General features: G+C 42.5%; 1 protein-coding gene across 2 annotated transcripts in view; it reads right to left on the bottom strand.

Moving 5' to 3' along the window:
* Nucleotides 1-16,724, bottom strand: part of KREMEN2 (kringle containing transmembrane protein 2) — a 49,877-nt gene that overhangs the window by 30,395 nt on the left and 2,758 nt on the right. For both annotated transcript variants that reach the window (XM_039345819.1, XM_039345818.1), the window contains exon 2: nucleotides 1,430-1,696. In XM_039345819.1, coding sequence (XP_039201753.1) covers nucleotides 1,430-1,696 — 267 coding nt within the window. The remainder of the gene's footprint in view (nucleotides 1-1,429; nucleotides 1,697-16,724) is intronic.

Raw genomic sequence — 16,724 nt, 5'->3', positions numbered from 1 at the left:
ACCTTTGATGTCACTTCTGCTTCCATCATTACACAAATCATCATGGTCAGTAAGTGAAACATCACATGACTGTGACTTGGGGTTTCACTTTCGCATTCTCCATTAATTGTGCTTGTTTGAAGCTGATTTTGAAGCTCACAATTGGCAATCACTTAACCATAGGACACTGTACGGCTGAAAATGTAAACATTGGTTGCAAAGCTGTTTTTCATAAATTCAAGCAGTCACTAAACAAGGCAGTCAATAACTGATGACTACTTGTGATACAAACTGACCGTATGCAGCCAGATGTGGAGAATTCTGGGAGTTGTAGTCTACCCATCTTTAAGTTGCCAAGGTTGAGAAAAACTGCCATATTGTTTTGAGTGAAAGGCATCAGAGGCAGTTGTCTCAAAATTGTTGCTCTTCAGGTACAACAGATTTAATACCAACTTTTGCCTTGCACTTTCTCTGCAGTGTTTTCCCCTGTAAAAGCTGTTCATGTTTTTCTGTATTTTTCTGAGGCTTGAAAATTGCATTCCAATGCATCTCTTCTTGATGTATTGGGTTTACAGTACATTCCTGTTGAAACTGAGAAGGGTGCTACAGCTTTTTTTTGTTTCTTTGACTTCAAAGTTGCCCTGGCTGCACAAACTTCAAAATATGAAAAGCGACAATAGAAGGGACACCCCTGCTACAAAGGACTATTTTGAAGCAAAGACTAAGACTGGAGTTTCACCCAGAACTCTTGGTCTCCCATAATAAAGGCAAATCACAACACTCCATCTATAAGAATTTCATTAAAATGTTCTTCTCCTTTGAAATAAAATTCAAAGCAAGCAAATCTTTCTTCTGAGCTGGTGATTGATCAGAATGCAATCTGCTTGTCAGTTTGAAGGAGAACAGTAGGACCACAGTGTCAGAGAACTATAAGAATGGGACTTCTATAATTTCTACCCATTCTGGCCTTTATAGGACACCAATTTGGGAAAAGCTGGGTTAGAGACTCCAAGCAGAACCAGCAAACAATTGAGAAAGGGATGTTCAACTTCTGAGAAGGTCCACCAATTATTAACTTTCCTACAGAGTGGATCAAACTTTGAGGGGTCTTTGGTGCTCTCTGAGCTTGCTTTTTTCTTGCAGATGTTTCATTACCCTATCTAGTAACATCATCCATGCTAGTAAGGACTGCTATTTGCTGTCAGATTATATAAATCTTAAAAGTCTTTAAATCAGGCTTCTCAAGCACTCAAGAACTCCTTACTAGCATGGATGGTGTTACCTAGTCAGGGTAATGAAACATCTGCAAGGAAACAAGCAAGCTCAGAGAGTACCAAGGACCCCTCATTTCAACCCTGAGCTATAAATATTCTCCATCATTGGGACCAATTTTTTTTTTTGCTAAACTCTGGCTGATTCCCCCAATTTCAGTGCAAGGTCCAACACTTACTGTGGCAGGTTGGAATGTCACAATACTTCCAGTAGATCCCTTCTTCGTTCTCTGAGATGTAGCACCAAGGCTGTACATCACCGTCCGGATTTCGGCAGTAATTGTGACTGCCCAGCCCCCACTCGCCATTGGGATACTTGGCTGTGTTGTAGGCATGTTCTCGTGTCTGGTTCCAGTAAAGGCAAGGCTTCCCAGCGGATCCAGGCGCAGTTCTGTTCTGCAATCCCCGATAATCAGCTCCATTCACCATAAAACATTCAGATAATTCTAGGGAGTAATCAGACGGAAGAGAAATGGTAGGAGGCAGGTTCCTCCATGTTTTCTCCTGCATCTTTTAATTTTCTATACAGAGGTGGTGATGGTTATTATCGTGCATTTCCTCCCCATTCACTGAAGAACAAAGTCACACAAGGCTATTTTGAGACAAATCATCAACTCTCGATTGCATAGATGTTCTTCAACTTCTCAGAGCCAACTCTTAGCAAAGTCAGCCAAGCAATGCCTTCTCTTCACACCTAAGTCATATTTGATTGCTGCTTTATGATGAAACATAAATGTTTGGGCACTTCCAACCCAAGACATATCTCTGATCAATAATCCCCTTTCCTTTTCTCTCTTGACAACCACAGCAATTCTCTATCATATGCATCCGATAAACTGAACTGCGATGCACAAAAACTATAGATATCTGCCTTTGAAGTGGCGTTAGAGTCTGTTTTGATTTTGCCGCAGAAGAGCAACACAGCTATCCTCCGGGAAGCTATTACATACAAACAAAGTTGTCCTCACAACAACCCAAAGAGCTTGGTTAAACTGAGCTATAGTAACCAGCTCAAGGTCATCTAAGGAACTTATGGTAGCCTGCCAGGAAAACAATCTACAGTTCTTCATGGATGAAGAACTTGTGGCTCTCCTGGTATTGCTGAAACTGTAACTCCCAGCCATCGGCCATAGCTGCTGGGACTGCTGGAAGTTATAATTCAGCAACATCTAGAAGGCAACCAATTCCTGGTGAGACACATATACACAGACACAAATATATGTACAGATACAAATTACATAATCAAGAAAATAAAGGGCTTGCAAATTTAAAAAACCTAAGCCTTCTGGACAAGTGAATTTGTATGTGGTCAGAGATTAGTGGCGTGTCCATACAACAAGGTTCAGTCAGTCAGTTAAAATATAGCAAATTCACATACAAGTTACTAAGCTTGGTTATTTTTAACCTCTGTCAATTTTTGTGAGTTGGTATGTTGGGTGAATTTAACTTCTTTGGTTAATGAATGATTCAGTGCATTGTGCAAACCAGGAAAATTAATTCAGGTTAAATTGTATGAATGCAGCCAATGCCCTTAATTGACTCAGGTTGTCAGTGAGCGTTGCAATTATAATCAGGAAATCCCACTGAATGTTTTTTTCCTTAGAGAGGGATAACAATGACATTGATAAGACTGACACAGTGGGAAAGTAGACCTTGTTTAGCTACTGTTCTCATTTAGTGATTGTTCATAGTTAACAATTGTGATGAAAAAGTAAGTTTAAGATGGTTCCTCGTATTTAGGTCTATAAAGCAAAGGAAAGCTTAAATAAGACCACAAAAGCAGTCGTAGTTTCATTTAGTGACTGTTAATGACAGAGTTGCCAGTCCCAATTAGGACTATCATTTATATATATATATATATATATATATATATATATATATATATATATATATATATATATATATATATACACACACACACACACACACATATATGATTCAATTATTCAATTAGGCATAATTTATGCAGGACAGCTGTGACATCCTATATCATCATGACTTCTGGAACTTCATTTCTAGATGAGGAAGAGATCCCAAATTTTTAAACAATCTTCATAAATGCATGGCACAACATAGGACAACATCAGGACAAAATTCAGAAGTCCATCTGCATTTAAAAGACAAAGCCCACTCTTTTGAAGATAGCAAAGTCCACATTTTGGACAGAGAGGACCACTGGTTTGAAAGAGGGGTCGAAGAGGCCATTTATGTCAAAACTGAACAGCCCTCTCTCAACTGAGGGGGGAGATACAACACTATCTCCAATCTACAACACAGTCCTTTCAGCAGTTCCAAGAAGGCTCAACATCCATTTGCACTACTCAGGTGACCCTGACAACATAGATAGTCCAGGTAGCTTCAAGGACTCTCTAAAAGAATGCAAATGCCAGCTGTCTGCAAGGAGTATAAATCCTTCCATTCTCCACCATCCAATCTGAGCTGAAGAAGCTTTTTGAGTGAGAAGCAAAACATCTTCAAAAAAAATACAAGAAAGTCCAGTTGCCTCATGAAAAAGCATCTTTGGGATAATTGTGACCTGGATGACTGAAAATCTCTATAGACAAACAATCTTAAAACTAACCTCTCAGAGGATCGATGATGAGTGAATTCAGCCCTTGATTTCTTATTGGTGGAGGAAACTCCCTCTGTTTCTTCACAGAAAGAGCTTCTGTCAAAACGAATTGACAGAAAAGTTGGGGCAGAAAATTTGAAAAAATAGTTGTGCTTCTCTTTTACCCATAATCTAGGACAGTAGTCCTCGACTTACGACTCAACCGGTCGTAAGTCGAGGACTACTCAACTGGTGCAGCACCGTTTGCAGAATGGACTTTTGGCGGGCTCAGCAGGGCAGAGACAGCCTGGACAATTCCTATTGGCTTTTGAAAGCCAATAGAATTAGACTCTATTTAAGAGAGTCTATTCTATTGACTTTCAAAAGCCAATAGAATAAAAGGGAGTAGCACAGCTAAGGAAACGGGGAAAAAATGGCGGATTGTGTTGTTCGGCGACCCCCGTGAAATGGTTGTTCGACCCCAAATGGGGTCCCGACCCACAGGTTGAGAACCACTGATCTAGGGAATTCGCTTTGGTCAGAAAATTGAAGGAAGTTTGAAGAGCTGCAGCTGGAGAAGAGACCTTGAGGTCTTCTGGGAAGCTGCCCCTTCTTTCCTTCCCCTCCCAATCCTGAAATGTGGAGCTGGAAAAACATCAGAGCAAGCGTGACAAGACAAGCTTGGAAGAAGAGGGACTCCTCTCAAGGCTGCCTCCAGGGTGGGGGCCAAAATGAGATTAGAGATGCTAAATGTGTAATCAGTTAAAGCATGCAAGAGCTTTGAAGATTCAAAGGGAAATGGTGGAGGGTGTCCTGTGAGATTTGGCTGGAGGCAAGAGAAACACAGGAGACCCTTTTAGATCTCACATTTGGGAAGAGGAGGGATTGGAGGAGGATCAAAGAGTTCAAAGACACATTTAATCGGTCATGCCAAGACAGTCAAGTGCAGGCAGAACACAAAGAAAGAGTATGGGGGACAATGAGATGGCACAGACTCTGCTAAATCTCTGACCTCTACCGAGGTCAAAGGACGAGTCTTTCTAAACCAAAGATGAGCAATATTTGGGGGGTGGGGAGAAAATGAGTCATGTTTCGTCTTTTGAGTAGAGTGACAGGTGGGGACAGATTCCCCAAAGATGGCAGAGACTATATAATGACCTGGGCAAAGCCCAGTTGGATTGAAATGGAATTGATTTATTTACATGCAGATGATAGAATTATTCCTATGTATTTAATTTTCCTGTTTAGGCTTATCATTTGTCTTTATTTGTTGATTGGTTTCATCTCCATTCTCATCCTCCTAAACAGATTTGGAGTGGTTTATCTCAAAACCTAATTAATTATATTAAAAGAAATATACAATGAACCAAGAACTCAGACTCAAGTGTTTACAACTACAGGTAGTCCTTGACTTATGACCACTACAGGAACCAGAACATTTGTTAAACAGTGCAGTCGTTAAGTGAGACATCATATGCCCACATCCAATATTAACTTTTTTTGCTATGGTCATTAAGCCAGACATCACTTGCGTGCAACTTATGTCTTTTGCTGAGGGCTTCCCCACTGACTTTGCTTGTCCAAAACCGGCTGGGAAAGTCACTTTTTTACATGGTCATAACTTCAAACAGTCGCTAAACAAATGGTTATAAGTTGTAAGAACTATCTGTATTAATTTAGTAATCTTAGAAGGGCTCTAAGTATTTCAACCAAGGCTTTTAGGGATCTTGCCCCACTGTGGAGAGCTATCCAGTTCATCTGCAATATCAAGATTTAATTGTCCCAGAAATCCCATTTTTACAGGGTTTTTTCCTTACATCATAAATGCTAATCCCGGGGGAAAGTCTTGTTTTTCTAGGCCGGAGGTCGGCAACCTCGGCTTTTTTATGACTCATGGACTTCAACTTCCAGAATTCCTGAGTCAGCTGAGTCAGGAATTCTGGAGTTGAAGTCCATGAGTCATAAAAGAGCCGAGGTTGCCTACCCCTCTTCTAGGCCAGTAGTTCTCAACCACCATGCTGGCTGGGGAATTCTGGGAACTGAAATCCACACATCTTAAAAGGGCCAAGTTTGAGGATTATTACTCGAAGCAGCTGATTGAAGTGGTAGAAATGTGAAAACAATGGAAGGAATGCACCACATCAGATTGCAAGTTAATGTGTCATTTCTAAATGTTTCTGCATAAAAACAAAACACACAAAACCTACACTTCCTTTCACCCAAGTAAAAACTGACATATCAAGTAAAAAAGTTCTAGCCCAACCCCTTGTATTCTTTCAAAGTCATACAAGCATGTTCCTCACTGCATTCATATGTGTCTACGCACAAAGAACTTCACAAATCAGTTCAGTCATCCAGAGTCTGAAGTATATGCTTTGTACAAATATTGGAATTCTGCCACTTATTTCCACTACAGCTTTAGTCAAAGAAAATAGCGTGCTGGATCTGAAGAGATGCCCATGAGAGATCATGCCCAGTGGCTCCTGACATTTTGAAGATTGCTCTGGCACTGAACTGTCCCGCAAGGGGTGCAAAGGCAGAATGCAGGCATAGAATAACACATCAAGGAAACAAAAGGACCATAGCCAGCCATAAGGGCAATTTGCACAATCGTGTATATCTACTTAAAAAGTAAGAACAAAAACATGCATAGAAATACATCTGTGCTACTTGGCTTTGCACAAAGTAGGTTGCAAAAATGGCAGAAGGCCATTTTCCTTGCAGAATCCAATCTGGGCTGTAGTTCTCCCCCCCCCCCTTTTTTTTTTTTTCTTCTGGAAAAATGGCACAGATTCAGCAAGTGGTCCTTCAGGCTAAATAATGCTGAATGCCGGGTGGTAGAACTCACAAGGGTGAACAAAGGGGAAGAGAAGCTGCGTTCAGGGCTGGCAAGGAGATCAGACATCCAGCGGCTCCCCCTCGTCCCAACCAAGAACTTGAGAGGGCTGGCTCCTAGCCTGCCTTGTTTTATCCCAGACACAGTAATGTCCTTCCACAGCTGGGAATAACCTATGGCTTGTTTTCTCTTCACTTGCCTCCTGCCATCCATCCATCCATCCACCCACCCACCCACCCTCCAAGCCCAAACCTCTCCTGGTGTAACCAGATGCCTTTCCAACCTAGCAGACATGAGCCCCAGGGGGACAGGACCCACCTGTTGTTGGAGATGGAAATAGCTGAGAACATAATAAACAGGTGGTTGATATAAAGCAAAAGGACTAGACTAGGAAGGGGAGGGTAGCAAAGTGAGCTCTCCGTGGGAGGATGTGGAAGCCCACAGAGGCCGGAGACTGGATGTCTAGCAGGTGGCGGGTGTTGGCAGCTGGTCCTTTAGAAGATGCTTAGGACCAGTGGAGTGCTATCTGGGGGGCACGGATGTGAGATGGCCCTGGGGAGGTGAGGGGGGGAGTAAAAATCAGGGGTGAGGCATTAGACAAATGGTACAGGAGGCCTTGGTACCGCACTGTTGAATTGCTGAAGAAATGTGACATGAATGTAACGGAACACATACAGGCCGGCCGGGAGGCTCATAGCTCTGTTTCAACAAACGTGGGATTAGCTATTTTGGTACCATTGTGGAAAGCTTCCTCCTGCTGGGGTTGCAGCTGTCGAAAGACCAACAGGCTGTGGAGAACGGACGAGGAATAGGACAGGCAAGAATGTCAAACATGTCTGTAATGCCTTTCTTTAAAAAGAAATCAAGGGTATATTCACACCTTTATTCTGCATCTCTGGGGCTTGCATCTGTGTTCCGGATATTCTGGAGATCCTTGGATACTTACCAAGACCCTTTAGTGAGAATAGCAATCATACTAGATCAGCTGCTTTGGGTGTTGTCCCCAAATTCAGGTCTTAGCCTGGCGCCAAAACCGATGAAGACTACCAGACATGAAGTGCAGGATTGATTTCCCTTTACTAAAGCGCTTCAGCAAAAGGGGTCCCAGCCTGCAAAATGCTAGGACCCAGAACAAAGAATTCCACAACTTTTATACAGTTTTTCAAGGCGGGATAGAGAAACATTGTCTAATAGGCTTTTTAAAAATTATCTAAAAGGGTCCTCTATTTGCTCCGTGCCATTCCTATTTCTAAGTTATCTAACAAGTATTCTACTCGCTCTACTTCAACCCTATTCCTAAAAGTTAACTAATAGGCATCCTAGAAGAGTTTTAGCAAGTGTTCTATTGGCTCTGTCTTAACCCTATTCCTTATCTTAGAAATATGTCTTATATGATATGCCTGATAGTCAGCTCTTGTTTTCTACATTGAAAGAGGCTCCATCTGTCCACACTCCATCTTCCTTTATCTTTGTTATGCAGGCTTTGCAAATACACATCTTCTCCCTTCTGAGTTCATGCCATAACCTTGCATTTTTACAGCAAATGTCCCTACAGCAAATGGCCCATCATTCAAGACAGCTGCTTCACCCCCACAGATCTTCTCCTTCCCCTTCAAGCAGGCTCAGGGAGGAACTGGGGTGTTTTGGGGCCAAGCCAGACTGAACAGGGCCATCATTCACATGTCCACGAAGTGGCCAAGCATAAAGGGAACCCATTAGAGAAGCACCATTGCTTTGGACTTCAGTCTATCTATCTCTGTTTTTCTAGCCACAGCTTTCTCTTTTCAGTTCAAACATATCGATAGTGAACTGGAAATGGAACGGAGAAATACTGTGATGGGCTGAAGAGATAGCCAAGCCCAGATACCCTAAAGGGCTTGGTGTTCCCCTTCTTCATCACTATTTCTATAGTTAAGTAAAACTATCTACACTCTCTGTTCCTCGTGTTACATGTCAGTGGACAAAATTGTGAAGGGATCTGGGTTTATTGCTAGGGCCATATCTAGTTTGGCCTTCAGGGCCCATGGGTCAACAACGGTGCTTTCAAACAAATCCTCAGGACAGCCTTCCTGATTCACTCAAAGGATCTATGGCAAGCAGCACATATCCAGCCTTCTCATATGTGGGAGATTTGGAATAATTTGAGCCCTGAGAAACTTGAGATAATAAAAAATGAAATGCAAACAAAAGTGATGCACTTCTTGATGCTTCATGTACAAATGAGAAAACTAAAAGACTCAAAGGAGAGGTGGTTAAGGAAAAAATAAGAGTATGAGGAAGAAAGAAGGAACAGGGGGGAAATCTTACATGGCCAAAGATTTCTTTCTCAGTTTTCTAGCTAGCCATTTATAACTCTTCCAGGATATACCACCTCATTCCTATTTTCACCTAATTTTCCATCTCCATCCAGTTCTGCATCCAATTCTGGTCACCACGATGTAAAAAAAGATGTAGAGATTCTAGAAAGAGTGCAGAGAAGACCAATAAAGATGATTAGGAGACTGGAGGCTAAAACATATAAGGAACAGTTGCTAGAATTATGTCTAGTTAAATGAAGAAAAGGACAAGGGGTGATATGATAGCAGTATTCCAATATCTCAGGGGTTGCCACAAGGAAGAGGGAGTCAAGCTATTCTCCAAAGCACTTGAGGGCAGGACAAAGAGCAATGGATGGAAACTAATGAAGGAGAGAAGCAACTTAGAACTAAGGAGAAATTTCCTGACAGTGAGAACAATTAATCAGTGGAACAACCTGCCTCCAGAAGTTGTGAATGCTCCAACATCACGAGTTTTTAAGAAGAGACTGGATAGCTATTTGTCTGAAATGGTATAGGGTTTCCCGCCTGAGGAGGGGGTTGGACTAGAAGACCTCCAAGGTCCCTTCTAACTCTATTATTATTGTTATTGTTGTTATTGTTATTATTATCCCCACCTCCCAAAATATCAGTATAAATCATATTCTTCAGAAAAAGGAGCTCCTCTCTTAGTTTTTGTTGCTTTAATTGTGTGATAAGTGTTAAGAAATCTCTGCAAATATTTAACTATGTATATATAAGTACTTATATAAGAACTGATGGCAGGTGGACCAAGGCAGTCATAGAATGGATCCCACTTGATAAAAAGCATCCAGAAAAGAGACCTAAAGCAAGATGGATGGACAACATCAGCAAGTATGGTGGGCCCAATTGGCAAAAGAAAGCACAGGACCATATAGGTTGGAAACATGCAGAAGAGGCCTTCATCCTGCAGTGGATAGACCAGTGGATGGCGAATCTTTTAGAGACTGAGTGCCTAAACTGCAACCCAAAACCCACTTATTTATCACCGGGTGCCAGGTGGGCGTGGCCCACTGGGTGGGTGTGGCTGTGGTGGTCATGACAGACTGAGTGGATGTGGCCAAGGTGGGCATGGTCACCTCGATGTTGCTCTTGTGGAGGGACGTCTGTTGGGGCCGGGCAGGGTTGGGGGAGATCCAGGGGGTCTGTCAGGTGGAGCACTGGGCAGGAGGCTCGTCCTGCGGGATGAGGCAGGGCGGAGGTGCCATTGTTGCAGGGCAAGGTGAGACGGGCTGGGGTGGCTGCTACCTGACACCATCAGCCCTTGCACACAGAGGCCAGCGAGCGCATGGAGGCCGACAGTGTCCATCAGCAGCCACAGCCTGCCGGCCCCTCGACCGGCTCACTCTGGGGCTCCACAGCCCACTGCCAGCAATTCAGAGAAGCCGCCTCTGAGCTGGACAGACTTTCGACAGCTGAGGAGGTGATGCAGTAGGTCATGCCCAGGAAAAGGAGAGCGTGCGAGGGCAGGAGGGATGGGATAGGAGGAGGGAAACCAGCTGTGCTGAGATGCATCCGGCCATGTGGAACCTTGGTGAATTAGCGGGCAGCTGGTTGAAGATGGATGGTTGCCATCTCTAGGGCATGGCACGTGTGCCCACAGAGAGGACTCTGAGTGCCACCTTGGCACACATGCCATAAGTTCACCACCACTAGGATAGACAATGACTAAAATGATGATGATGATGACGATGATGATGATATAAGTACTTACACTCACTCACACAAATATCATTTGTCAGAATAAGCTGCAGTTAAACATTTGCCATAATGTCATTACTGATAAATTGGTGCTACTATGTCGCTGTTCATTGACATTAAGTGGTATTTTTCTAAACATTTCAGGAGGGTAATTCCTGTTGCATAGCTTTGAAACCATTACCAAGGGATCCATTAAAGCGTAGAACAGATAAAAAGGGGGATGATTTGAATTTCTAGCACATGCCATTTACATGCATGTTATTCACAACATATAATATCTGGGCTGCTATACCTCAGGCAGCCATAAAATAAAGATCACTTTTCAAAAATTGTCTTTTCATCATATTGTTTTTTTCACCAGCCAGATGCCCTCTTTGCTTGCAGCCAACACAATGCAGCATGAATGCAAAATCATTTATTGCTGCAAATTAAATAAATATGTCAAGCAGCAGTGTTCCTTAATCTAATGCTCTTCAGCAGTGTTAAAAAAAAAATCTAGCATTCCATCATCCTGTCCTATTTTAGGGATGGAGGGAAGAGGTTAACCAATTAAAGTGAGAAGCTAAAGAAAAAAATGATCTGTTTAAATGGGGAATGGGCAAGCTCCGTAAAAAATTCAGTTCAAACATTTTAAAATGCTTTAAAAAGACAGTCAAGAAGAGAATTGAGAAGCAGGGGAGAGTCACCAGATTTGGCAAGTCAGTCCTTTGAAGGAGGAAAAGAAAGAGCTCGGCATATTGAACCCTAAGAAGAGAAGATCCAGCACAAAGCATGACAAGGGTCTTAAATACCTGAAGGTTTGTCACATATAAAGTGGAGCTAAGTTCCTGCTTGTAATTCAGAGACCTGGACTGGAAGCCATGGGTAGAAAAAAGAAAAATGCAAGGAAATGTGTGCTTCTGGCTAACTTCTTAGAAGTCATTTCCTAACAATTGTGAACTATTCACAATGTCCTTGGCGTTTTCTTCTGCTGTAGGGCTCGGAGCAGCTATTGTCTGGGGCTGATGTCATACTGTAGTACAGCACATCTGCAGGGCAAAAGGTTCAGAAGCTGCTGTTTTCAGCACGAATCTCCCTTCCAGCTTTGGAGCCCTATTCTTTTACCCTTTTCAACATTTCACAAAAAGACCCAGAAACCCACCAGCATGATGCACTGATCAGAGGAGAGCCAGACACATTTCCATGCTCAGCTATATTGCACACCAAATGACCTTATGCTAATTACTCTCTCTCAGACTGACTTGCCTGCCAGAGGAATGGGGAGGGGGGAGGCAGAGGCAGGGAGGGGAATCCCATATGCTGCTTTGAACTTCTCTGAGAAAAGGTGGGATAGAAACAGAACTCAGTTCTCCTACCAGGAACTGATGCTCGAACACATCTGTTACACATTGCTGAATTCTCTATCCTGCCTGGTCTTCATTTAGCTTGCAATGCTGTATTCTGTCCTCCCCTGATTTAAACAGAGTGCACATTTTTTTCAGTTGAAGAGTTCCTTGAAAAACCTAATTCAGGGTAGGCCTTTCCAGCAACTGTATTTGCAGGGCAGGGGTTACATGTTCCCTCATGTTTGTGCATTTGTATGTGGAGACAAACACATACAACCCCTTGCTGAGACCTAATTTGTATTTGACTGGAGAAGGAAACTGAATTTGGAAAGACTGACAGCTCAACCTACTGCATACATGGGAAGGAAGAATATATGCAGCTCTGGCATCAGAATAACGGGTTTTACAAGCATAGGAACAGCTCTAGTTTACTTGTGAGAAACTGAAAGGCGTGAGCTTTTGATACAAGCCCTGTGGCTTAAGCCTTTTGGCAGGAGTTCTTGCTCATAAATTAATAAATCCTGGCTTAGCCAAAATCCACACAACAGTATAATGAAATGACTGGGTATTCTTACGGCAAGATGTGACAATGCCATTAATTCAGATAACTCTTTAATTTTGGAGCACGGATTATGTATTAAGGTCACGCCTCTGCGTTCTACATTCTTAACTACTCGGCATTCCACAAAACTGGAAAATTACCTTATTGTTTTCTTTTGTGTCTCTCTTCCTGAGTCTCATCTTTGAACAGGTTTCCAAAATGAAATTCAGCAGCTAATTAAGGCAACTATATTTTCAGTGTCAGTGAGAATTACAGAAGCATTATTAAAGATTGTACCCCAGGAAATAAAGAAAAAAAATCAAAATACGTAGGGATATTCTGAAAATTGTCTGGAACAAAAGGAAACAAACGGGTCTAACTGCCTCTGTGATCTAGTGCCCCCTTATGGAGCCCGAAGCTTTAAAACTGGCTTTTTCTGCTCTGTTCAGAACATAGAAAAACAGAAAGTAGCTACTTTGAAAAAGACTAACTGGCATTTCCTGTTACAAAAGAAATAGAAAGAAATTATAATTGATTCAGGCAAAACAACAAAGAGAAAATGGAGTATTTCATGATCTGCAACCACCAGAGTTGTCAACACTAACAACCCCACCTTTGCTAACTGCACCAAAGGGCAGAGGTTCAACCAGTGAATCTTACATGATCCACTACAGCTTCTGTGCAGGTATTCATATTTCATCTGCTGAATTGCTGTTTTACCCTGAACATGTCAGCTTAAGAGCATAAGCAGCAGAGGAGGTTTCAGGAAATGTTGGATCACATGATAGGTAAAGCCTTCCTTCTCCAACCGGTAAATTCTGGGTAAATTAAATGTGGTCCTCCAAAACCCCCAGTCCCTTATCCGTATTATTCCTAATCCCACCCTTCCTCCAAGAACAAGCTAAATGGCCTTTCTTTACTCCCCATTATTTTCTTTTAACAACGGATTAAGACAGTGGTTCTCAACCTTTTTAATGCCGCGACGCCCAACCGGTTGTAAGTCGAGGACTACTCAACCGGTTGTAAATCAAGGACTACCTAACCGGTCGTAAGTCGAGGACTACCAAACCGGTCATAAGTCGAGGACTACCCAACCGGTCGTAAGTTGAGGACTTTCCCTGCCTGGGAGCACTGCCCATGCGTGGTGCCGCCCCCTGTGCCGGCCGAGGCGTAGCTGGCAAGCGGCAGAGACGGAGCAGGCCGACCACCAGCTGGGCCATCAGCTGGCCCAGCCCAAGGGAGATAAGGCACTCACCCCACGTGTGCCAGCAACCCTCCCTGCACCCGCCGGCCTCCCACCCCTGGCCCTTTTTACTTACATTTTTAGTAGTTGCTCAGCAGGGAGGGGTGGAAACTTCCAGACAGCTCGCCTTCGCTGCAGACAACTTGCAGTACTGTTTGCAGAATGGGACTTTTGGCGGGCTCAGCAGGACAGAGACAGCCTGGACAATTCCTATTGGCTTTTGAAAGCCAATAAAATTAGACTCTATTCAAGAGAGTCTATTCGATTGGCTTTCAAAAGCCAATAGAATAAAAGGGAGTAGCACAGCTAAGGAAAAGGGGGAAAAAATGGCGGACTGCGTTGTTTGGCGACCCCCGTGAAATGGTTGTTCGACCCCAAATGGGGTCCCAACCCACAGGTTGAGAACCGCTGGATTAAGAGAACCTCAAAAAGAATGAATGGACGGTCCCAAGTCATTTAGTGGATGTGCTTCAGATTTAATCAAGTCAATGAAAAAGCTGTGATGGTTGCATTCATATGACATCTTAAACTAAACAGTGACTAATGGGTGGAGAAACACGGGGGGGGGCAAAATAAAAGTGGGTTAGTGGGAAGAGCCCAAAACAAGCAATGGGTGGAGCCAAGTGGAGTTTGCAAAACTGGAAGGTAGAATCTCACTTCTCTTCTTTTTGTCACCCTATCCTTTCTGCTGCCGTTCTGATTTTGGCATCTCTCTTTGACTATCTCTGTGCATCTCAAGACACACGTCCCTATCCAAGGGACATCTAAACATTCTGAAGGAGGTCCAAAATGGGAAGAAGAAAAATGGAAGAGTTGTTCATCTTCCCGGATAAGTTTTCCCTTCAACAATCTTAGAAGCCCAATGATAGTTTGGGCAAAAAACTTTGGACATTCCATAGACTTAGAAGACTGGCAAAAGCTTTGGGATAGAAACATCAAACTTACCAAAGCAACCTCATATAAAGAAAATTTATATAAAATATTTTATGGATGGCATATGACACTAGTTAGATTAGCGAAAATGTTTTAAAATGTATCGAATAATTGTTGAAAATGTAAACAAAAACCAGGTACCTACTATCATATCTGGTGGGTATGTCCTAGCGCTAAGTAGTTTTGGTTTAAGATTCATATATGTCTGGAAAAGATGACTAAAATACAGATAGAATTTAAGCCAGAACTGTTTTTGTTGGGAATACTAGGACTTAATTATGGAAAAGAGAATGAATATTTAATATTACATGCATCGACAGCCGCAAGAATAGCATTTGCCCAATTCTGGAAAAATGAAAATTTACCATCTGACCAGCTTAAAATTACAAAAATTTTAGAATGTGCAGAAATGGGTAGACTAACCTTAGAGATTAAAGAGAGAGAAGACTCAGTTTATTTTAAAGCATGGGAAAAATTTTATCAATGGTTAGCAACACGACCTAGTGAGAAAGGGTTATGAAATTTAATAGGATGAATGATATCTATTGATTAGTTATTATTTTTATGATTATTGCTATTGTTATTGATTATTGTTAGTTACCATTATATTAATTACTGTTATTTAATATTTGTATCCGGACAACAGTCTGCTTGCCAAAGCATGGAATTACTGTTGGGGGCAACCCCATTTTTGTACCTATACTTACCCCACCCCACCCCTGAACCCCACCCAATACCCAAAGTGATCCTATCCTCTCCTTACCTTCGTAAAACCTAATAAAATATTTTTTTTAAAAAAAACAATCTTAGAAGCCCTACTCTGAGCCTCTCCGAATAATGGCACCCACGGAGCATACCTGTGCATGAATCCACCGTATCACCCAAGAGTTTCCACACCACTTGTCCATGAAAGAGTCAGAGGACAAAGAGTTCCCAGACAGAGGAATAAATAGAGAGGTAGGATGACTTCAGGAAAGTATTACATTAAAGGCACTGAAGGACAGCCAAGATATGTTTGGGAAGGGGGAGAATATTGGCAGCCCTATAACTGTCAGATCTCCAGGATTAATATCCAGCTCCATGATATAAGTCCTTGCTTGGCTGGGAAAGTAGCCAGACATCTTTCCCTCTCTCTGGGAGATACAATGAAAGGAGGTGTGGGATAGAAATGTCTTCTTCCTGCATACCTGGACAGCATTTATTATTTGGTCTTCAGCCCAGAACTTATCTACTATATTGGCTTAGTTGTGAATATATGAAGCAGTCTCATGTGGAGAGCAATTGGTCCTCTGAGGCTGAGGTAGCCTGCTCTGCCAGAAGGCTACCCCTGGAGGATAAAATAGGGATGCTTCCCTTCACCTGCTATAACTGGATTTTTCCAATGGAATCCAGCCTCTGGCATGCCAAGCAGGTACTTTAAGAAGCCGCCACGATCCCTTCCCAAAGAGAGGCTCACTCTGGAATGTGTGCAGGAGCCCTCCAAAAGGAAAGAACACCATTGAATATTACAAAACTGTACTAGCACAATTGGCAGGGATCACAATCCTGGCTAGGTCCTTTCAACATCAGGGGTCAGAGTTCCCACTTAAATGGCACAGTGGTGGTGATTGTTTTATTTATTTACATCCTGCCTTTGTTATTTTTATAAATAACTCAAAGTGGCGAACATGCCTAACCCTTCTTCCTTCTCCTATTTTCTCCAAAACAACAGCAACACTAAGGTGGGTTGGGCTGAGAGAGAGTGACTGGCCAAAAGGCACTCAGTTCAGTCTCCGGGTTTCTAGCCTGGAGCCTGAACCGCCACACCAAGCTGACTCTAGTGATGATGGATACAAGCACACCTTTCACTAGACTCTTCCTCCCATATAATTACTTTAATTAATCCACAATACTTCTGGAACTCTCTATAGCTCCTTGCATCCAATTCCAGCTTTCCCCAATCTGGAGTTTTTCCTGAGGGTTTAAAACTACAATCCCCATCATCCCAAACTGATATGTCAATCGCTTG

The sequence above is a fragment of the Crotalus tigris genome, unplaced genomic scaffold, assembly GCF_016545835.1.
Source record: "Crotalus tigris isolate CLP2741 ecotype Arizona unplaced genomic scaffold, ASM1654583v1 scf7180000017977.1317863, whole genome shotgun sequence".
NCBI lineage: Eukaryota > Metazoa > Chordata > Lepidosauria > Squamata > Viperidae > Crotalus > Crotalus tigris.
This window is presented reverse-complemented; position numbering and strand designations above follow the sequence as displayed.